Below are 24791 nucleotides of genomic sequence, written 5' to 3'. Positions count from 1 at the left end.
ATGTGGTCCCTAGGACATTGCTGCCCTTGTGTGCAAGGGGGGGGGGAGGTTACTAGATGGCTTGAGGAGGGGCTCCCCACACCTCCCAGTTAAAAAACAAAAATTTGCCCTGGGTGAGGTGATCCCCCCCCCATGGCCCTTCTATGACTCAGGGAGTAGGGTGGTCCGCCATGCCCCTCTCCCCAAAGAAAAAACATTGGTCCTGGAGGATGGGGTGCCAAGGACCCCTCTAAGGTTCGCGGAAGGGTGCCTTACATTACCTGTCCCAAAAAGAAAAAAGCAGGGGAATGGGTCCCCTAGGCCCTTCAGGAGGATCAGGGAGAGGAGCCGCACTCCCTCCCCATTAAAAGGTAGATTGTCTCCAGGGGATGGGGTCCCCGGGGCCTTGAAACGACTCTGGGGGGGGGGGGGCTGCACGTTGCCCTTACCAATAAAAAGTAAATCAGCCCAAGGGAAAGGGACCCTGAGGACCCACAATAGGTCGGGAAGTGGGGCCGCGTGCCGCCTTCTCATAATAAAAAATAAAATAAAAAGTAGTCAAAGTGAAATGAGCAGAGTAGACAGCAGAAACTCATTTCACATTCACTGTTCCAGCTGGGGAGTGCCGCGTTATGCCCTGCAAGGGCTTTTTGTTTACTGTTTTTTAGGTCTCGCCTACGCAGTGCGCATGCGTTGCATAGGAAAAAGACCTTTAGCCATCGCTTCACTTTTGCAGGCAAAAACGTGCACGCCTTGCATTGCTTTGAATGGCAACGAGTGCACGTTTGGCGATTCCCTTGCTGGAGTGAGCTTTGAAACTATATGTTTGTAATTAACATATGGTTTCTGCTCGCTCCCGCAAGGGAAACAGGCGCAGGCCCCCTCCTCTCTCCGCTCCCTCAAAGCCTCTCGTGAAACTTGTTTTTGAGCGCGATGGAACGCATGCTTGTTTTTAAAGAGATCGGTGATTGATTGATGACCCTAATTAAGGCAATCTGTTCTAGTGCTTCTCTCCAGGGACAGCAGCGAAGCTTTCAGGGCTGCACTCTGCAGTGCACTTAGGACTTTTCTTTGTACTCAGCACACAGATGGGCTCGTCGTCAGCCATGTTCCACTGAAAAAATATTCAGAAGTGAAGGCACCAACCACCGGCATCCCGGCCAACCATTAGAGAGGCTCAGACATTCCTCACAGACCTCCCTTGCTTATTCCCCAGCGACCCTCCGCTTTTCCAACAAAATACCACGCGGCGCGAAAGCTATTTGAATACCAAATGCGCGCGTTTTATTGTCACTAACATCACGTTAAGTGCCTCCAGAAGTACTGTGCAGTCATTATTGCTTGTGTTTTTTTATCTTTACAGTGAAGTTCACAGACTGCAAAGACCTCAGTTGTGCTGCTTAATTAGAAGAGAAACATTTCCCTCCCAATGCTATCATTATGCTTCATTATCAGGGCACTTCGCTTACACAGTTCAGATTTTTAGGAATACAGTATTTGCCTACAAGAAACACGAGTGTAAGTACGGTACTGTTATCTATAAAATATACACGTAAATGGCACCTCAGGGCGACGCAGACAGACTCCATGTGACCAGAGCTGTCTACAGCAAAATGAAAAGCTAACAAGCCATCAGTGACACTGGTAATACGAGGAGTGGTGCAACAAATGCTTTCTTCTCGTGATGCGAAACTGCTACACATGGAGACATTGCTCCTCGCTTCAGCCCCCCACCCCCGCCTCGGAGCACACGTAACTTGGTAATTATCTGGCACGGTTCATATGTTACGTGCTACTTTCCCCAATTCGCAGGCACACCAACTCCAGTTTAATTTATTAGCCCTCCGGCCCTTGTTGCCAGCGTCCCACTCGATTCCAGCTGGAACAGACCTGGTACTTTCACTTATCCTTGACCGCTCGTTATGTCTGTCTGGTGAGTGCCTGCCACCCCCCCCAGTTATACTTTTGTGATGCACACTTAAGTGCATGAGTCTGCAGGTTCTCTCTCTTACCCTCCCGCTGTCCGTTCTATTTTGCCAACCATTCACCCTCCTCCTGCTGTCTGTTCTCTTTACCACCATCCGCCCTCCTACAGCGGTATGTTCTGTTTAACATCCTCCTCCCGCTGTCCGTTCTTTGTCCCCCCCACCCTCCTCCCTCATGTAGCTTGTTTGTACAAGTTGCTGCTTCTGATATTTCTTTGTGGAAAAAAGGCTGCATTGCAATATGGGCAGCTTGTGTTATAAGATGCTTTACTGTTGGTTGGTTCAATGTGTCATTTGGCGCAGGCAACGGGAAAGACATTGCTGGCGAGTCCACGCGAGACACACTGCAGGCACACTGGGCCCCATTCATTCACCCCCCCTGAACGCATTGTATGATTCCCTTGGATGTCATCATACTTCTTTTCAACAATCCTTCCCTAGCCTTTCTTTTCCTTCGAGATCATCTCTTAAGCTTGGCATTTTTCTCTTGCCCTTGCCCTTTCCTTTTCCTAACTCCATTCGTACCACCAGTCTCCCTCCCCACCCTTTGCTTTTTGTTGGTATTCAGAGCATTCAGGTTCCCATGTATCTTTCTGTGCCCCTCCCTCACAGGTTCCTCCTACCCCCACTCTCTTTCTGTACCTAGGTCTATTGTTAATCTCTTGTTGTCTTCACTCACTCTACCCCCATGATTTCTCCTTTACCTGCTCTATCCTTTCCTATCTGTACCTCTCTCTCGCTCTCTCTAGCTCTCCTTCCCCCTTCGACTAGATTCTGTGTCTTTATTTTCGTACTCCCTTTTACCGCCTCCTCTCTCTCCCTTCTGTGCACCCCATCCTTATCCTTTCCTCTTCCATTTGTCTGCCCCCTCCTTCCCTGACATTGCCTCTATACTCTCCTCTACTCTCTGACAGTCCCTCTGCCAATGCTGCAGCCTCCATGTTCTCCCCCTCCCTGCCCTAGCAGCATGTCATTCACAGTAACAATCCTAGCAGCCATCCAAACATAGCTCCTGGGCAGCGATTTATAGCGCACTTTACTGTAATGAACAAAGAAACAAGCTAAACTGGCCACAGAAATCAGCGTGCTGCACTAACTGTGTGCAGGAACTCCACCTCTTTCTTGATCACGTATAAACTTGTATACAGCATGCGACTCACATGAGCGTTGGCTTTTCCTGTGTGCGTGCCTTTCATACAGTCCCTTTCGTTCATGCCGATTCAATGCAACAGCAGTGGTGCTTTCTGCACCAAACTGCAGTAAACTACCCGCTTCCCTATTGCTTTTGGAGCGATTCCTGATTCGCACTAGAGGTTTCTATTGGAAATTGGCAGTTGCTTAGCAGTATGAAAGATGACACTGGTAACTGATTATGCTCCGTAAAGCTATCTAAAAAGGTTATTTCAGGGAGCTTACTGAAGATGTGGCGTCTTTGTAGACGTGCATTGTTTTACGCCTTGTGCCACCTGTGTCCAGCACACTATATTGCCTTTCTCAATAAACAAGTCATTACACTTTAACAGAGTTTCAGTAACTTATATTGCACAACTACTCACCAAGCTACAACTTACAACAAAAAAAGCTTATTATTAATCAGATAGGCGAAACCCAATGCATTTACCAATGCTTGGATTTTGTGTTCAACCGACAAACACTATAATTCCCTGCAACCAGAAAGGTCTGACAAATATAACTGTATGCTACTTTTGTAAATTTGCCACCAGGGCCAAAAATTACAGATGAAAATGTCAAACCAATTGCTATTATTTTCTACAGACCAGTCCTCTCTCACCTGTATTGTGATGCATCTCACAGGTGCAGCACCAAGTGTACAAGGACTGGTACATAAATCGTAAATTACAATGTTTGCAGTGCTCTTTCAGTGCTGGTCAGACACACAATTTCTTTTGCAGAGGGTGCCCAGCGCATAATATATTATTTATAGCCAATGGCTCTCTCTATGTTGGGGAGTTATACTTCGTAGTGTTTGAGGTTGGTGTTTCACTAAGGGCGTGGTAACTATTGGCAGAGCAGGGCTGTTCCCTCGCATGCCGGAGGGAACAGTCCAGGAAGTAGATCAATGTGGTGCTTTGCATTTTCGGAATGGAAGGGCAGGCGCAATACGTAAGTTGTTCATGCAAGGGAGCAGTTCAAGTTACCATGGCTGCCGCCCGCTGTTGTTTCCTTCTCCATGGCGCACGGGTGGCTCTGCATGTGAACTGGAGGTTTGTCCAACCTGGTTTATTGCCCCTCACAGCATTTGCTCCACCAGCCAAGAACAAGGACTCCAGCAGTTTCCTCTTTGCAACTTAAACAAGCATTGGCATAGCCAATAGGTCTCGCCTTTGGGACCTTATAAGTGTTTAGCCATGCAACAGCTGATGTTGTTGCATCAAGGATATTGTGCTGGATAACTAAACGCTTATAAGGTCCCAAAGGCGAGACCTATTGGCTATGCCAATGCTTGTTTAATGCTGGGTGTAGTGTTGGAATGGGCTGGGGCATTGCGTGTTTTTTTTTTTATGTGGGGGGGGTTGAAGGGTGCCCAGCAGCTCCCCTAACAACAATAAAATTGCAGCAAGTCTGCTGAGTCATTGAATCCATGACCCCAGGAGCGCTTACCATGAATTACTATAGGAGTCTGCATTAGAGCTGTATGCACTTCAGCTGTAATGCGGGGACTCCTTGGTTCTATGGCATTCTGTGGCAACAGATTTATTTTTAAAAAGCACTCTAAGAAATGTTAATGTGTTTTTTAAATGCTTTGACAATATTTCGGAACAATCACTATTATTAAACATTAAAATGTCTGAATTTATGAAATATACATTTCAGGTCACAATCTTTACTCAATGAACATGTGATCATAAAAGAATCATGAAATTAGTACAACATTTAGAATCAGTAAAACAGTTAAAAGTTCTATATAAAATGCATGCTTTTTCAAAAGACAAACTATTATTCACAATAAAACAGTCGCCCCCTGCCTCATGGCACGTTGACTATATGTTGCAGCTAAAAAGCAAATCCTTGCAGATGGCAATATCTGTACGAAAACTAAGGTGGCCCTACTACATCTAAAGTTGGCTTGTTTTAAAAAAAGGTAAACTATACAGTTTTCTCAATGACGCATACTATTTCCAATACAGTGCAACGTGCATTGGACAGAGCAGCTATGGCATGGGCAGAGGGGTACATTGGCAATGTAGATGCCCTGTATAGGATAGGCTACTAAAAAATGAACAATAGTCAGTCTTAGAAACCTGCAGAAACCTATTATGCAGATTTATGACCCAAGTTAGATACGGCTCAATAGCATTACAAGTACAAATTTCAGTGTATACCTGAACAGTGGGTTTATTGGCTTCTAACCGCAATCTCTTGTTATTACATTTGGCTAAGAAACATGATTTTCAAAGTGTTCAGGAAGTTATCCTGAAATATGCCTGGGGTCGTGAAAAGATCTATCAAATCCAAGCTAGTGTAAGGGTTGTAAATGTACCTAATCCAGGGAATTTCCAGACAATGGTCCAGTTTTAATCGAGTAATTCAAAGAAAACCTGCCCTTGCGGAAGCTGATAGGATACAGCGAGAATCCGCTATAATCACTTGTCTAGAAAAAATACTTTTTTTCTAGAGACCCCTCACCCACCAGGGCTGTCCCTAGGTGGCATGCTTCATCATTGGGGTTCATCTCAATCCTCTACGGATTGAGGCGTGCTGCGACTTGCGAAATACGTAGGAGCACTAACTGGTTTAGACTATGTGAAGTGCAGTGAAGGGGAGTGGAAAAAGAAAACTTAAAAATACCTAACTAGTTGTCCACTCTTTTATTCCTGCCCCTAGTTGGTATGGTTAAAAATCAGGGGTTGGTACTGAGGGAAAACAGGACCGTAATGAGTCTGGTTGTCTCAGTAATGTATAGTCGTCAACATGTTTCGAGCTGATCCCCTAGTGGCTCTTCATCAGGACTTCACGGGGTCCCACCCCATGTGTGCCACTCCTAGTCAATCCTATAATAAGGACCCAAAATGTACACACTTGATACGCATGCACTGTGTATACATATGGATTTTATAGAATTAATCTGTATCTGTAATTAGAAAGGAAAATGCATTAAAACAATGATCTGTCGCCGAGCTGGTAGGCCGCCATTGCTCAGCTTATTCATGCAAATGTAACACCCGTATATGGTGGGTGCTCGTAAGGTCTATCCAGTGTATCATTGTGTATCAAAGGTTTGCCACGCAATGTAGATTGGTGAAAATAATAATAGAAGAAAACACTAGTGGGACAAGACACCACACGACGTTCCACCCATTGGTCTGTAAAAGAAGCCTAGCAGAAGCGCTTCAACTGTCGAGGAGGTGGACTCCATAAAGCTGAGCCTGGTCAAAATAAATTTATTTACCACTCTGTCTTTAAAATTGATAACAATGCAGTCATCATAGTCGAGCTTCCTTGTGTTACCTATCCAGGAAACTCTCCGGACAAGATTGATATGGCAATGGAATAGCGCTGGGCTCTCCAGTCTTCCGTTGATCCAGTGAACCACCTTATTTCCCGGTTGGTCATGATTCTCCCATGTATCATGCCCGGGGTATAGGGGGCACCTTTCAAAATGAGGACAAGGGGAGTAGTTGTAGTATGGGGGAGCTTAGAGCATGAGGGCTCTTAGGAAAGTCCAGATCTGGTCCTCATCGGGCTGCAGGGTTCTTTGGTTCGAACAGATGCCCCATCTCTCCCAGCTCAACTAGCCAGTGGGCTGGGCCTTTTCTGCTCGAATTCATGCACAGCTCCTCTTGACTGGTCGGTCTGCCCAGTAGAAGTACTGACATGAACAACTTTGGTATGTGGCATAACTGTTTCCAGAAACCCAGTTAGAACTATAGCCTTATCATTGGCTTATCACCATACCCTAATCAGGCCTACTATATAATTCATGGGTGTCCACAAACATTTGCTTGGGGGCAATAAGTACAGTCGGGGTATGACCGTGGGCCGCCCTCATGGTCAAGCTGGGAGTGGTAGGGTCATTTATTAAAAAATCGAAATACAATACAATAAACACACAACTGGCTTCAGAGTATACAAAATTTGAGTTATGAGTGCATGCCTCTTTCAAAAATCTTTTTTTGAAAAGGACAATAAAATGTAGCATTTTGAAAGAAATATATGAATATGTTTAAAATACAACTACACGTGGAGGTGTTCAAAGGGTCCTCGATAATATTTCCTAAATCACCCATAACATTGATAGAAGGTCCAGAGATCTAAGGTCGATAGGCTTTGTTAATTTGTTTAATGTGTTAAAGTGTTAAAGTGCAGTTAAAGAATGCAGGTGTGACAAATAACTAAGGTGGTGAACTTAATTTTTTGCATTAGTGTTAGATTAAATGAATGGCATTTGACAGGCACACATTCAGCTCACTGAAACTTGAACTGTGAAGCAGAACCAATTTGACTTTTTTACTTAACTTTACTGGTTGGAAAAAAGTGGAAAGCTTCCAAATAATTAGGTTACATTTCTCACAAGGACAACAGTTCTCACTACTATTGATTTATTTGAATGCCTGGCACATATTTCTAGTACTAAGAAAAAATTATTAAAATATGAAGAGCTGTGCGCCATGTGATCACTCTGAGCATCTACAAAGCAGCTTAATTTGTGTGGCAATTCATGTTAGTGCGGTGATGTGGGGAAAATGAGGGATTTGCCCAGGATCACAGGATGTTGAGCAGACGCTGGAACCTCGAAGCCAAGCTAGTTCCCCTGTTCCAAAGTCGGCAGTTCTGCCCGCTAGGCCAAATCTCCCCTCAGTTCTTCTAAGAAACATGACAACACTATAAGGAAGGAGATGTTTGTGAGCAGATAAGTTTGAGTTTAAGGGAAGCCCAGGCAACTTAGTCTTGTGTGTTTTATATCTGTAAAACGTATGTTTTTGTATTGCTGTGGCTGTAACTTTTTCACTTTATTAAATTTAAGTGACACTGTGTTTTAATAGATATAGGCTTTTTCTACAGTAATTTCTGCTTGTTATAGGATCGGGGACAGCACTGTTTATCAAGCAAACTGAACTGACTTTTAGAGGAAACTGTGAGAAAGAAACATGTGGTTTGGACACAGTACAGTAACAGCAATACAAAACATAACTTCTCAAATTTAAAACAAATACAGGACCCTTCAAAACAGGAGACTAGGCACTCTTGCTTTCATCAGTATATACAAATAGCCCCTGATACCTGTGACACAACATATATATTTCAAAAGTCAACCCCTATCATTGTTTGGTGTGTTAGGGGGTGGTCCTGCTCCAGTGTACATTTGGAGACAGACCCAGTGTCTGTGTGTGATGCTTTTACTGGTCCCAGTGACAAAGAACGTCCACAACGTATATAGTTGATAAAGGTTATGTGAAAAAATACATATGGAAGTGCCTCAAATAAGCGACAACCAAGAGCCTGTTGTAAGTTACTCACCAACTGGTTCTCTTTCTCATCACTGGCAACTTTCCTATAAAAGTTAGGGGAACCAACACCCGCCGTAATAATGGTTAAAACCAAGTCACGTGTTTTGACCATTATGGTATGAATGGCCGGCCGTTCATGCCATATTGATCAAAACGTGACCAACTACAAAATCCTTGCCTTCCATGGTAATCTGTGAGAATATATTTAACAAAACATCTAGAACCTTTAATACAATGTAATAACAATAAATCCTTAAACGCCTATTGACTTTAATAAATGCTTTCTGTAATAAATAAGTCGAACTTACCGTTTTTGTCATACCTTTTCTAAATCAATAGGTCAGACCTACGGCATCTGATTGATGAGCAAATCAAGTCTATTGGCTTTATCATTGGCTTGTCACAATAACCAACTCAGGCCTACTGCATTGAGCCTTTAATTTTCCTAAAGGAAACCATCAGCCATACAGTCATAAAACTACAAATATATATCAAATAATAGTTAGCAAAACAAAATATAATCCCTGCCAAAAGGGTTTACAAAGATTATCTCATTGAAAATGCTCTACCCCATGAGATTGGCAGAGTGAGTAACCAACAACAAAAGCCTTACCTACTGCTTTTATCTGTGATTTTCCATGTAACCGAAAGCCTGTCTGCACCCATTAACACAGTTTAATGAAACCCACTCTTAAATGCTTATTAACTTTACATATATATACTTTTCATAATAACTACATCATGCTTACTCCCTCTGTCGTAACTTTTCATAACTAAAGATTAGGCTTCTAGCCTTATTGGCTTGTCACCATAACCAGATGATGTTCCTACCAAAGATTCTATATTTGTTTAGGGCAATTCCGTTGGAGTTTCAAAAATCTTGGTTTGTTATTTTGGAAGGTATTGTTAACCGATTTATTTGGGCACATGGGAAGACTAGGAGGGCTCTTTGTTTTATGTCTTTACCACGGGAGAAAGGGGGGTTTTCAGTTCCTGATTTTCGAAGTTACTATTGGGCTGCCGCTTACTGGTTGGCGCATGTTCTAGGGATCTGGATGGGGAAACAGAACTCCCCGATGTTTATAAGTTGTTACTGGGGGAGCATGCTGAGAATTGTTTATGGAAATTTACGGAGCCCAGCTACTATAAGAGGACAAAATTTAAGACTCTTCTGTCAGCCTATAAGATCTGGGGGACTTTAAAAAATAAAGATTGGTTTGGGGAGACTTAATCACTATACTTTGCTTTATAGAAACCCCACCTTTCCGGAAATCTTTTCAGACGCAGTTATGGCTGTATGGGCAATAAAAGGAGTTTGAACGGCCGAGGACCTTATACGGAATGAAGGGTTTCGCCAATTCAGCGATATTCAGCTTGACTTTGGATTGGAAAGGGGTAATTTTTTTAATACCTGCAGCTGCGTAGTTTTTTGGGCAAAAAGACTGGGGGGCTTAGTGGGTTTAGCAGCAATATAATTATAGACATGAGAGGCAGTACTAAGGGTACCATCAGGCAACTGTACGCAGAATTGATAGGCTTAAAACAAGATGATTTAGCTAAGCACAAGAATAAATGGGTGGAACGAGTAGGGGCTGCGCCAGAGGCGCTCATAGAATCTTTAAAGCTAGCCCGGACTGTTTTGTGCTCTGCCGGGCTCCAGGCGCAACACTTTAAAACCGTTTTTTCTTTATATTACACTCCGGCGAGATTAGCATATTGGGGTGGGCTATCGGGGATTACGTGCCCTCGGTGTGGGGCGATGACATCAGATCTCTTGCATATGTTTGCATCTTGCCCGCGCCTGCAGGGTTTACTAGAATCTATTACGGAATTTCGTGATCGGTCATTAGGGCTAAAATTTATATCTAACTTTCGATTTAGTTTTGTTGGGTGTTAGTAGGATGGAACAAAATGAGACGGCTTATCAGTTTATTTTTGTGGCTATGGCCGTACTACGGATGAATATTGCTTCTGCCTGGCTTGACCCCTCGCCTCCTACCTTTCATCAATGGCTTGCGCGATTACTTTCTATATATACACTTGAAAGAGCGATCTATGAAAGGAAAGGGAAGAAACTGAGGTTGTTAGGACGGTCTATTTTGGCTCCCCTTATAATGTGGAAGGATCCAGAAAATTAGGTAAACAAACCACGTATGGTGGCTGTGTCAATTGCACTGACTCAGTTTAAGTGAGTTTTTGTGAATCCAGATCTATGCTTTGCTTTGCTCTGCTACAAATTGGTTTCCTTCTGCGAAAAATGTTTATTTCTTATTGTTTTGTTCCTTTGATTAGATACTCTGTAATAAGCTTGTATAATATTTAGCTTGTTCCTTTAAAAAAAAATCGTTTTTCTGTATTATGTATTTTCTTGCGCTTTTCTGTTGTATTTGTGCTGATACCTGGGGAAAAAATGTCAAAATTGAATAAAGAGATTTAAAAAAACAGAAGTGCTGGATTGCGAGCATAGGAATCTGAAGGTCTGCAGTTTCTTAGGCATTTGACCTGCTCAAGAGCACAAGGCAGAAGCCCAGACTCCAGGCCCATTTAGCCATGTGCTGAGACTGTAGACGGGAGCACCAGTGGTGATGGTTTGTGAGTAGATGTCTTTGTATGATCTAATAAAAGTTTTAGTTATGAAATTACAACCCCCATCCACAGCTCCACTTTTTTTCTGTTTGCAGGTGATGGGCCTGAAGAGCAGGTTGTGACCCCCGCTCTCAACGCCAGGCCTCTGGTGTCTCCAACTGTTCCTTCCAAGATGGGCCCACATGCAGTGTCAGTTCCTCCAGTCATCTCCCCAACGATGACACCTTCTCCAGAGGTTATTCCTGGTCTTTCTGCTTGTGGGGTCCCGCATAGGACGGTCTCTCCTCGACCAGCCATTAGCGGAATGGACTCATCTCCAAGGCTTCCGATGGCAACTTACTCCCCTCCACCTGCTGCATTCCCAGTGATGGCAGTGGTGGTCACCTTCTCGGTGGCCACCTTGCTGTGGTTGGTGATTTTATTTGTCCTGTTGTGGTGGAGAAGAGTAGCAGACAAGAATGGTAAGAGACCACCTCCTTCAAACACCACTTTCATAGATATGGGGGTGGGGCCCAGGGCAGAAGAGGTGGGGGATACTCAATCTCCATGCGTGTCTAATAAGCCCATCTGCATTGCCTCATGCTTTCAGTTCCTCATCTTGAGTTTCAGGCAGTGTGGAAGCCTAGAATGGGAAGTCCCCACCCAGCCCATGTCACATTCATAATGAGACGAGTGTTATGGCAGGGGATTCCTAAACAGGACCATCAGACATGACCAGACTCTTCTGGGGAAGGTATTTAGAGAACTGTTTTTTGCCGTTTTATACAGCGCAAACTCGATCCATATGTATTAGAGGACCAGTTACATTGCACGAGGTCACATTCATTTTTCAAAGGCACAGAGCAACTAAGTTATTTGCCCAGAATCCCAGGATGTTGAACCGATGCAGAGGTCGAACCAGGTTTCCCAGTTCAGAAGTCGGCATTTCTGATTGTAACGCCACATCGTCGCCCCTAAACTGTTCCCCTTCTTCTAACTACGATGAGTTCTATTCTGATCAATCCGAGGGGCTGCTTCCTTCCTCAAGGCCCCATGGCATCTGTGGCCCTGGTCCCTGTGGAGCGACATAGACTCATACTATATACAGTGCTCGTTTCTAAACTTGCCTATCACCTTCTCAGAAGATCTCTCCTGGGTAATGTCATCTATTCTCCCCAAAGTTTTCAGAATCTTGACAAACATAATCTGTTGGTTGGGGAGGCTGCTGGTTTTCTGTAGATAGCTCAGACTGGGAGCATCTATTCTACACATTGGCCTACTTCTTCCTTACCCCCACCCACACCCTATATGCTCTCCAGCTTTTCCTTTGGTAGATAGATGCCTGAGTGGGCTCAAGTTCCAATATCCCGGCCACCCCTCATCCACCCTAGCTTGATCTCAAGCTGACACTGTGGTCTTGAGCAGGGCACTTTTTTCTTCCTTGATGCTGTTGGAAAACCCGACATAGTGTGAGCCTGGGGTTCCTGTGGCCCCACTCTTTCTGTGTGTATGTATGGGTGTCTGTGCCATTATGGAGCAAAGGGCCCTCCAGTTTCACTCTCTGTGCTTGTGTAGGAAGTCTGTGAACCCTGCGGCTCACTTGATCTCAGTGCCTGTGGTCCCACTCCAGCAGGCCCCTGGATACCTGTCCTATGTATTGTTTGTAATTGATTTTTATTAGCACGTATTACCCATGAGAAGTCATTGAGTTACTTTACGCTGGGCAGCATGCTGCTCAAGAACCCAAAGTTAGTGGTTAATCCCGTGGTTAGTATTGGGTTTTGGGATTAGTTTTGTGCTGCCGAGGAAATCATTGCATGCATTTTGCCCATTTTTCGTTCTGCTGGATAAAATGATGGGGTTAGATGTGATTATTAGTGGGAGCTATGTTAGTTCATGTAGATTATTGGTGGGATTAACAGACAGGCTGAAGGAGATTAGATATTGTTAGATTGCAGGGGTTCTTTTCAAAGAAAGAGAGGTTGTGATCTATAAAATGAGATGTGGGAATTTTGTAGAAAATAAAATAATCGAGATTAAAGCAAACATGCATGAGATTTATAGTAGGCTTATAGTAGGCAGTACCCACGGAGAGAAGGCATGCAGAGGAATGGAGAATAAGGAAAGGGTAATTTGAAAGACAAGAGGCAACAGTTTGTCATTTTAAGTTACAGTGATCTTTTCCTGCAGAAGTTTAGGACTATAACGGATGTGCTTTGTAAATTCGTGAAAACTGAGGATGTAAAACTGTAGAAAGAAAAAACATTATTGAATGTGAGATAGAATTATATTAGGTGCTTTGATGGACTGTATGAACTCCCAAAACAGCCTGGCCGCTTCTAGGCTTCTGCGAGCCATTAGCATTAAATATTGGAATAAGGTGTGTCAGAGAGGCCGGCCTTCTGACCCCTGTTGTGTAAAGCTCTACCATTATGTGTGTGTGAGAGAGAGAGATTGAGATTTGAAGCCTCTGAGATCCATTTTGGATGCCCCTGGTTTAGCATGCCACAAGGTGGTGGGTGAGGATAGTTACCCAGACAGTGGAAGCTCTTGCCTGCATTCCTGCAGCTGTGAGGTGGAGACCCAGACGCTGAAGCGAGGAGGATGGAGAGAGTGCTGCCTTTAGGAATTTCATGAAGACTTTGTTAGCAAGGGCTTCTGATTACTTCTTCCTGAGCATAGCCATTTAGTGGATAGTAGGCATGAGGGGTGGAACTTCAGTTTCTGTTGTTCAAGGATAGACATTGTCTAGGCCAGGTCTGACTTGTCTGTCCTTGACTGCTGCTTCAGGAAGGCTGATGTCTGGAGAGCAATCTGGGATCGACACTTTGAAGTGAACCAACCCAAAATAACGAAGAGGAGGTATAAGCAAAAATTTAAGTAAATGTAATACAGTGCAAAACCCCAGTCACATCCCTTTCTATTAACAATGCTGCAATAATGCTGCTAGGAGATCTTGTATTGTATTGTAATTGCATTGATATAGCTCTTACAACCCCTGACAAGGTGCCAAAGCGCTTTTTATGCTCGGTGATGTCAATTGATGAAACCACAGCAGGGCAGAATAACATTTTAACGGTTTACATGTGCTATGAGATTTTATTTCCTGTTATTTCATTTTAGTTTATGTGTTAAAAGACGAATTGGCACAGTTTTATGTTTGCCAAATCCAGTGGAGTTAGCTGCAACAAATAAAAGGGCATGAAAAACATGTTAAAAATAATTAATCCAACCTCTCCGACTGGAGCCACTGCATGTATGCACTAACACAAATATGAGGTTCATAAGTGTTCCAACGAGCCTTGTTCCACAGCTCGCGCATTTTATTCGACTATGTATCACATTTTAAAGAAATATTCTGGCCTGCTTTATCAACCGAACAAGAATATCCAATTTCTTGCTGGAATGTCAGAATGCTCAAAATGAAACAGCATTTGTGTTTTGGAAAAATATACACATTGCTCTTAAAAATTGTAAGAAAATGCTTAACACTTAAATACAAAATCAGAGGGGTTTGGAGGTACGAGACGAAGGCACAATTTTTACCAGAAGCTCTTTTGGTTTTCCTGCAGAGAGTGAAACCATCAACTGCTGGGGACTCCCAGCAAGGTGAAATGGGAGGGGAAGTCGCCGAGTGGAATGCTGTAGCAAGTAAACCATTCCACATCAGCCTGAGCGTTTGGTTAGCTATCTCACTTGACCAGCCAGGGTTGGCTTCTGTAAAACACAATATCTACCTTTACTTCACTTCCCTTGTCTGCTACACTGTTTACAGATCAGCTCTACTTGAAGAATAACTCACTAGAGTGTTCATGTCTGGCCAAGATGTTAAACTTGAAGATCTAGGGGATCTATTAAGATGGCGGGCGGACAAAGTCTGCCGCCACCGCAACGGCTAAAAGGACCGCCCGCCATAGGTGCGGCGGTCCCGCCGTAGGCATTAGGATGCGCCCGCCATCTCGTATTTTTTACATTGCGGCAGGCGGTGCTGCAAGCATCACCCGCCGCAAGGTAAAAAATGCATGTTGTGCATTGGAATGCACAACGTGACAGGCACCGCGCGGTGTCTGCCACTTTGTGCATGCAAATGCTGGGGGGTACCATAGGTACCCACCATGTGCACCCCCCAACACCCTGGGGGCCCGCAATGGGCCCCCAAATGCAGGATCTGCATGCCTTTCCATTGCGGCGTTGCTGCCATTGAAAGGCTGATCTCCGCAGTCATCGTAATATGGATGGCGGTGTCTTGTAGACACCTCCACCATATTAAACACTTTTTCGGCTCGGTTGACGAGTCAACCGGCAGAAAACCGGTGGACGGTCTTTCCGTCCGCCGGGGTCCCCCCGCCATCGTAATGTGGCGGGGGGGGGAATGGGAAGCGAGCGGTGAATGTTGGCAGGCGGATCGCCACCACCATGCGGGCGGTGGAGATCCGCCCGCCAACATAATCGACCCCTAGGTTCTAATCTTGCCTTCGCCAGCTGACCGCATTGTGTGAGCTTTAGAAACCTATGTTATAAACTTGGTCTTATTTTGTTTTTCTGTCAAACTATCTCAGCTAGTACTGGTATTTGCTGTGTACCAGTACAAGGCACTATATTGACAAACTGCACATTTCCTAAGAGGCAATAAAACCTGAAGGTGCAAAAACGTGCTTAGACCCGTACAACACACACCACCCTGGAAGAAACAATAAATAATAATCACCAGTGGGAGTTTCACTAACAACCGCATTTGCAGAGCACACATTCTGGCACTGGTGTGGCCTCATAGCGCTATCATAGTAATACCACTGTGTCACATTAAAAAGCAAATCACCTGCTTTTCTAACATTTAATGAAACAAGCTAGTTCCACTTTGAAGAAACTAAAGGGGACTATAGATGATAAAGGATCCTCCAGAATCTCCCCTCACAGAATATCGATGAGAGAAGGCAAGGAAATATTCATGGTCAGAATTGTGTGGCCCCACTTGCCAAACTACGGGAATTCCTCCCCTTCCCCTATCCCTGTAAATGATGCCCACCCCAGACATGTAACTAAAAAGAATAGAGAACATGCATTCGTGGGTCCTGCGGTTAGTTTATGAGAAAGTTCTTCTTTGAGTTGGCGATGGAATGTTTGGATCATGGGTTACTTGTATACTATAGTTTGTCAGCCTAAGTGGTACTGATATGCCCAGATGTGCTCCCGTGCACACCATGTCAATGGGAACAAGCTGTCCCCGGCTGATGAGCCCATAACTAGGGCGAAATTGGTCCTGAGTTGCTTGTGTTCTGGTTCTTCGGAGGACCTGGCTTGGCACTTTGGGCTGGACTGTTCCCATTGGAGCGGGGTCAAGACTGATATGCATATGGCTGGGTCAAACTGAGTTGACATGGTGTGCAAAATAACAATGGATTGGGATGTGGCCCGAGTAATTATCAGTGACACAGTTCCGCTGAATGGCAGTGGGAAGGTTCACGTTAAAAAAAGATGTGTCTAGTTCACTAATATTGCATGGATAGCAACAGATATTGCAAGTTGAACAAAGACAAACTGGGGCATAAAGGAGGACGCGAAGCGGAGGAGAGTGAGGGTTACGCTAGGGATGGAGTCAGGTACCACAGTTAAGCCACTAGGCCAAGTAGATAGAGGCATCATCTCCCTGTTGAGTTAGCAGTAAAGGCATAGAAGTCTAAATTCTAAGTTTGTATGAGGAGCATCACCAGCATCTATCCGCCCATAGCATGTGGGAGCTAACACCTTAGTGGGTGAAGGTGCTGAGAAGGTATAAAGAGGAAGCATTTTTAGCCATAATGGCTGTTAAGCGGTCTACATGGGATTCCCAGGTCGTTGGCAAGGAATGTTTTCTAAAGCCCCTGGCTTCATTTCTTCGCAGTACAAAGCTCTCTGCAGCTCCCCATATGAGGGCTTGAAACCAGGAGCTAAGAGAGGGAGGGGCTTTAGATTTCTGTTGAGAATTAATCACTTTCTTAGCAATTAGTAAATCTAACTGTGTAAGATGTGAAGCGCTTATAGACTCCCAACGCTATTAGTGGCTAGTTTATTGGAACTGGCTTGGCAGTGAGAAAAGAAAGCATTTTTACTATACAGAAACAGAAAATGACCATGAAGTCAGCCGCTACAGTGTGGCAAAGGGGGAAAGTGGACGAAAGGATATATTAAGAGCTGCAGGAGAGAGAAAGGCTCTGTGCAATATGTAGTATTGTATTAATTTGAATCTTGCGTTCCTGGTGACCATGCGGGGAAACGCATGCCCATTCTTTATTGTGTTAGACCCTGCCTGGGTCGACTTCATATTTGTCCTTCAGGCAATTCCACTTAATAATGCCTGAGGTAAAGGGCCTTTTAAAACCATGAAATGTGTAGCCGGCAATGTCCCATGGTATGTATAGCTTGGAGTAGGTGCATTTAGGGCAGGCCATGTCTTCTGTATGGGATACATCCTTTAATACGCAACCTTTACAATGCGATACAACGACTTGCGCTGGATGGCGCTGTACACTAAGGAATAGTATGAAATACTATTCCAACACCTTCCCTACTGTCCGCACAGACTGGAGTTGGAATAGTAACTCATACTATTCCAAAGTCCAGTGCCCCCAGCGCAAGTCGTTGTGCGAAGTAAAAACCATGATGTAACATACCGCGTTGTAATAGAACGCGTTGTATCGTCATATGTTCTGAAGTACTGGGAATTTTAAGCCCAGCGGTGCAGGGGAACACACCCTATGACTTCGGGTTCTTCCTGTTTCAGACCTACAGAAACACAGTCTTCTGGGTGAAGTCAAAGATCAGTTTATTGGCTGCAGACCAATTACAGGTATCCTAGAAGTACAACAGTGTGTATGTTCTCAGGAGACTGCTTAAAGTTACAGAAACGGGCTTCTCCTTAAATACAAAATATCCTGCTTCAGGCACACAAAATATCCTGCTTCAGGCACACATTCCTTGGTTTACGATATGGCCATATAAAGGTATACATTACAAACGAAAAGGCAGAGTCATGATGACCATCCCACATTCCAGTTAAGCCAGCCCGCAATTATTTACCCAGCAAGGCTCAGATCCCACATCAGATATCGATAGGCCCCAATAAACATGAGCATCTCCTGTTTGGAAAACAAGCCATAAAGCAGGAACAGTCAGGTGTGAAAGAGATTAGCTGGAGGCTCGTGTGGGATGAAAAGGCTTTATGGTGTGTCAAGCCCTGATGCTAATCACAGGTGGCCAGAGGACGGGGAGCTCGTGAGACCGGACTGACCTGGGGCAGCGGAGCCAAGCTGCCCAGGTCACAGAAAAGTCAAAGGAAGGCACATGTGCTCTAAAAGGCCCGTATTTGCTTCATGATATGTAGCCTATGTGAGGGCAACCATAAGATGGCCACCGCTCTAAGATGGAACCCACGTAGTGATGTATAATAACGTATACACAGTGCATTCATAACTAGAACGTCATACAAAGCACTTGTACATACCGTATTGACCATTCGCGGTTCGCTAATACCGTGATAGACAGGGGTAGGGCCCTGCCTCCTACGCGGTCCCAAATTCTAAAGTACGACAGTTCCTTCTGTATTGCTTAGTGAATAGTGTTCTATAGGAGGAATTGTTCTGTATGCAAATCAGATTTGTCCATAAGTTCCAGAAGAAAGCCATTGCTTTTGATCATAGAGGTCTACTATGGTTGTTATGCGTACGTCATTCCAGGAGTGAGGACGCCTTGCAGTTAATGGCCCTGTAGGTGTCGGCAGACCCAGAAGAGGGATAGCCCATGCATATTAAACTGTCTGTTTAGTAAGCATTAAGGCGCAATTATAGCCACTCGGAGAAGTTTACGATGGGAGTGTTTTCACCTAGTAGCAGTGAGCAGGATGGTGTTCAGTTCTCACTGAAATAACAGGGATTTCGCAGAAGTCATCTCCTCTAGCGATAGTCCAGAAAGCAATTGATGCACCAATGGATCAGTGTTGTGAGATAATATAATTCAAAGTGGGATGCTCCCATTCCACCTGCGTCTGCCAGAAGCCTGAGCTTTGCAAGGGCCTCCCTCTTCCTACCGGTATTCCAAATAAGTTCACTCGGAAGCGTGTCTAGGTCTCGAAAGAAACTCATGGGTGAATCTAGGGGTTGGTTTCTAAAGAAACAAAGGAGATGCAAAAGGAGGATCATTAACAATTGGGCAATGCGACTGATTGGGGCCAGGGGGAGGGATTTCCAGAAGGACATCTGGGATGAGATAGACTTCTCGGCACTTGTGAGAGTGCCCTCTAACAGATCTGGGTCTGCGTGGGGTATACTAATTTCAAAGTAGTGGAACATGTGTCCCTCCCAATGCAGTAAACCCCTCCTAAGGTCTTAGTTGGGCATATGGAAGCCCAGGAGTGAGTGGAAAGATTCAAGACTTGGACTGAACTCAGACAAGACGGAAGTTCTCATCCTTGGTCCTTCCCCCTCTGCCTGGGACGACTCCTGGTGGCCCCCTGCTCTGGGCACCACCCCCAAGCCCCCGGACCACGCACGCAACCTGGGGTTCATCCTTGACTCCTCCCTCACGATGACCAAGCAAGTCAACGCCGTTACTTCTTCCTGCTTCAACACCCTACGCATGCTCCGTAAGATCTTCTGATGGATCGACACTGGAACCAGGAAGACGGTCACCCAGGCCCTCGTCACCAGCCGACTGGACTACGGGAACGCCCTCTACGCCGGAACCACCGCCAAACTACAGAAAAAACTCCAGCGCATACAGAACGCATTTGCACGACTCATCCTGGACATTCCCCGACACAGCCACATCTCTGCCCACCTGAGAGACCTGCACTGGCTCCCCGTCAGCAAGAGGATCACCTTCAGACTCCTCACCCATGCACACAAGGCTCTCCACGACATGGGCCCCGAATACCTCAAAACCCGCCTCACGTTCTACACACCTACCCGCCAGCTCCGCTCCGCCAGTCTCGCCCTCGCCACGGTACCACGGATTCGCAGAACCACCACCGGAGGAAGATCTTTCTCCTACCTGGCAGCCAAGACGTGGAACTCCCTCCCCACCCACCTACGATTGACCCAGGACCATCTCTCCTTCAGGAGGCACCTCAAGACCTGGCTTTTTGAGCAGTAGCGGCAACTCCACCCCCGAGCCTTGAGATCCTCGCGGGTGAGTAGCGCGCTCTATAAATGTTCTTGATTGATTGATTGACCAATTCAGTTGGAGACCCAACTTATTACAAAAATAATCCAGGATTTGCACCAGCCCCGTAGTAGTATCTTGGAAATGTTTCACATATATGGGGAGATCATCAACATAGAGAGAAACTGTCAGTATCTCATCAGGAAACGGAATTCCCCAAGGCAACCTCTGTGAGAAGTTGGCCTGATGTATGATGTCACTAGTTATAGTGTACACCTTATATCAGTCCAAATACCCTTATGGTGATTGGTTGTAAAGTCAACCTTATAGACCAGCTATCCTAGTGGTAGCATGGACAAGAGCAGTCTTAGGCTAAACTCTGAATGGCATGTGAAGCCAGCTGTGATACCATATATAATCCCTTGAATACCAAATGAAAGGACACCACAACAGATATATATATAAAATAAAGTGTATTTATTCTAAGCAAACCCTCAGCACTCTTTATGAGTTTAGAGGTAAGTACAACACAGTCTAATTAATGCATACAGTAAGTCACACAGGTAAGTAATACAGTTAGGCCCTAGGGGCCACGCAAACCATATACTAAATAAGTGGTATAAGAACCACTGTCACGGAAATAGAATAGGCCTAGGCCTAGGGAATCGCTGGGGCTACACTACACTAGCGTTAGTTAGGAAGTGGGAGGCCCACGGGATTCGTGTGCAGAGTGGAAACACTCACGCGTAATGCGTAAAAGTCAATAGCAATGTTACAGTTTAGAAATAGATAGATTTAGGACACTTCCGGAGTAGCTAGGAAGTTGAGACTTGAAAACTAGACACTAGGATAGTCACTATCCTGATGAGCACCGGAGTACCCAAGTTACCTAGCCCACAGGCTGCGGGTGCATAGGGGTGAAGATGCGTCGTTTTCGTCGTCGACTCCTATGGATGCCTGAAGAAAGATGCTGACAGGCAGTCAGTGAAGAGTGTCCGGTGGATCCCAAGGCTGGGATCAAGAAGAGAAGAAACCTGCAAGCAGAGGGGACAGAGTCAAGGTCACTAGCCAGTGACCACGTGGAACCAGGAAGGAACCAGGCGATGTCGTGAAGAGTTGCAGGTGAAGGTGAAGCTTGTCGCTGCAGCCAGGAGGACCAGGAAGCGTCGAGGACGACCAGGACCAGGAGGCGAGCTGTCCCACGAAGGCTCTTGCTGTCGGCGGCGTCGAAGTTGGACTAGGACTCACCAAGCCTTGGCAAGCGGAACCCACGAAGAACAAGGGACTTGCTTCTGGTGCAGACCAGGAAGGTCTGGGGTGCTTCTTCTTTGCAGAGAAGCGGGAGCCAGTCTGGAGGAGCCAAACCAGCGCAGAAGATTTCAGGGAGCGTCGTCACAAAGGCCACTAGCCAGCGGGCAAGCAACCGGACAGACGCGGCAAGCAGGAAAATGCTGAAGGGCCCCACGCAGGACTCGTGGAGTGTGGGGGGGCTGGTCTTCGGTGCAGATGGTGCTTGGGGGTTGGGGCTTCTCAATCCCCGGTGCACAACTTCGAGGGTACCTCAGAAGCTGCGCTGTAAGTTACTAGCCACTTTTCCCAGGTAGCCGGTCCCACGTCGCTCGTCGCCTCCACGGATCTCAGCTCTGCTGCAGATGTGGATGAGGGTCGGAGAAGTCTGGAAATCAAGGCTCTGGTCGGGCTCTGCAGTCGGTTCCTCGTCGAACGTTTCACAAAGCAAAGGGTAGTCACTTGATGGTGCCTGTTTGCACAGGGTAGCCACTCCTTGGCTACAAGGGAGATTCTTCAGTCTTCTTCTTTCGTCGAATGTCGAAGGTCCAGAGTTTCTGTTCAGTTTTGCAGGTTCAGGATAATCTAGAGTCTTGAGGCCCAACTCCCACTCTTATACTAATCTGGGGGGCTGGGATACCTGCTAGGTCACGCCTTATGGGTGGGACCTGGGAGGGGGTGGTTACACCCACTTCCCTTTGTCCAGTTTCGCGCCAGAGCTGGGGCTGGAGTGCCCCAGCGCCGGTTTGAACTGGACTATGCAAGGAACACCTTGTGTGCCCCAGGCATGTCTCATTCCTTTCAGCCCACCCTGCCCCAATACACTAAAGGCTGTCTGGGGAGGTGCTAGCACCTCCCCAAGCAGGAAACCTATTGTCCAGGCCTCCCTGGCTGGGATCACTCCCAGCAGCAGGAGGTCAGACTTGTGTCTGTGGCAGCAGCATCCATTTTGTGATGCTGAGGCTTTGGTTAGAGATAAACAGCAAAGTAGGATTTTAACATGTCTCTCCCTCTAGAAGGGAGGAATAATATCCTCATCACCAGAAATGGTATGGGGGTATTATTCCAAAGTGTTAGACACCTTACACGACATGTTTTGATAAAGCCAAACCATAGCTACCATAACCGTTTAAGATTATAAGGCACTTTAAGAGTATATGGTAGGCTATATCATAGAACAGCTATAAGGACATGGTTCCGAAAGCTGCAGACAGGCTCAGCTCATGCTAGAGCACCATCTCACATGTTACCAAGCACTCTGCCTCCAGGATTGTTAAGGCCTGCCATAGGAGTGACTGATAGGTACACATGTGTCTATATATAAGGGTAGATATAGGCATACTATATCTAAGCAAGGGGTGATTACACGACCTTGCCCCAGCTGAGTGATCAGCCAGTTGTGTCTGATTGGAAGGCCAGACCAGGGGTGGCATAATACATGCTGCAGCCCCTGGGAGGCCTAGGGTACACCTATGCCCTGGGTACCTAGGGTACACTGTACAGGGTCCAATAAGGTGATCCTTACCAATTGGTTATGTACCTAGGGTACATGGAGTCCATTTTACAGAGAGAGCAGACAGCCTGAGACCCTGAATGGCAGGATCTCAGGCCAACTAAGTCGAAAAACCAGCTAGACACTAGGCAAAAAGTTGGGGGTAACCATAGTCAGATATCCACCTTCCTACACAACCCCCCCCCAAACGAAAGGAGATAAGGCTGGCCTTGACAAGGTAAGCCTCTATTGCCTGAGTGGCCATATAAGGAAGAACCAGCACTGGCATGGTTACCCCCTGTCTCATGGTCCACTAAGCAATCCCTCATCCTAAAGATATCATAGGGTCTCCACCATAGGGAATCTCTACCTTTGGTGTGTCTTTGCAAAGAAAAAGGCTGGTGTTGAGATGGAGTACTGAAGTGAGTGTCCTCAAAGTGAGGCCTCAGCTTCCTCCAATCATCCTCCACCATGGATGCCTTTCTTTCTCTAACTGAGTTGCACTGTGCTCTCAGGGTCAGCCTCTGGCTACCTAAAGCTGGAGGCTGGGTCCCTTTTGTGGGCTTACTGGAGGGACAGGTCAGGTTTGGGGCCCTAAGGTCCCATGTTTGCCTGTGTCCAACAGAATCCCTCTGGGGGAGGTCCCTAACTACCTGTAAAGGGGATCCCTCAGTAATGTTTTTACCCATCACTTGGCTAGGGCTACTAGCCAGGCAATCCTCATTCTTTTGATTGGGGGGTTCTTGTGGGCAGGGGCCCTCTTGGGGTCCACTGGCCTCCCTGACCTCTGCAGCCCTGGGCTGACTGAGGCAGGGTAGAGAGAGGCAGGCTACCTGCACCAGACTGGGTCCCACCTTGGAAGGGGCCACTGACATCAGAGGCTCTGCCAGGCCAGGCCTGGCTACCTCTGGGGCAGTTCCTTCACAAGGGGTGAGGTCAGATCCCTGAGGAGGCTGACCTTTTCCTAATGTCTGGGGAGAGGGAGACTTTTCTTCCTCCCCACTACTCTCTGTTTGTGTGGAGTGATCCATAGTTTCAGGCTTCACTACACCTATATCAGTCTGAGTATGGGCTGAGACCATTACAGCCTTGCCAACCTTTTCAGGAAGGCACTCAGTTTGTGTTTGAGCTGTGACTGTCACAGCTCTGCCAATTTCTACAGGGAAGTCTGTCTGTGCCTGGGCTGTGGCTACCACTGCCCTTCCAACCTTTTCAGGGAGGAAATCTGCTTGGACAGGGGTTGTGACTGGCACAACCCCACTACCCTTTTGGGAAAGGCCTACCATTTTGGAATGGGTGTCTTGTTCAACTCCAGCCCAAGCTGAGAGTTCTAAGTCATTCCCCAGTAAGCAGTCCACAGGCAAAGTTGGAGACACTGCCACCCTTTTAGGGCCAGTGACACCTCCCCAGCTGAGACATACCTCTGCCATGGGATGACTGTTCTGTTTGCCATCAATGTTAGTGACCTGGTATGAGAAACCAGGCAAAAGCTGCTCAGAGGGAACTAGCCTATGGGCCACCATAGTGATGCTAGCTCCAGTGTCTCTGTAGGCCTCAGCTTTCCTACCATTGATGTAGGGTTCCTGTCTGTACCTACCCAAAGTGTTGGGACAGGCAGTGAAGTTGGCAAACCCCATGCCACCATCACAGACAAGAGTAGCTGCTGCAGGGGAATTGGCTAAGCCAGGATCCCCCTGTGTTCCCCAAGAACACCCAACCAAATTTTTGGGGGCACTCCCACCACCTGGGGGATTACTGCTGACAGTAATAGGTGGTGTGACAGGAGTAGTGGGAGGAACAGTTTTGTTTTTAGCCTGTGGACAACTGCTGTCAGTTTTCCAATGCCCAGGTGTTTTACACACATGGCAGTAAGGCTTT

General features: G+C 46.1%; 1 protein-coding gene across 10 annotated transcripts in view; it reads left to right on the top strand.

Moving 5' to 3' along the window:
* CENPM (centromere protein M) overlaps positions 1–24791 on the top strand; it is a 461530-nt gene that overhangs the window by 426678 nt on the left and 10061 nt on the right. For all 10 annotated transcript variants that reach the window (XM_085601089.1, XM_085601085.1, XM_085601082.1 and 7 more), the window contains one exon: positions 11116–11481. In XM_085601089.1, the coding sequence (XP_085457215.1) occupies positions 11116–11481 (366 nt within the window). The remainder of the gene's footprint in view (positions 1–11115; positions 11482–24791) is intronic.

The sequence above is a fragment of the Triturus cristatus genome, chromosome 4_2 (assembly GCF_964204655.1).
Source record: "Triturus cristatus chromosome 4_2, aTriCri1.1, whole genome shotgun sequence".
NCBI classification, from domain to species: Eukaryota; Metazoa; Chordata; class Amphibia; order Caudata; family Salamandridae; genus Triturus; species Triturus cristatus.
Note: the sequence above shows the minus strand (reverse complement) of the source record. Positions and strands in the feature narration are given on the sequence as shown.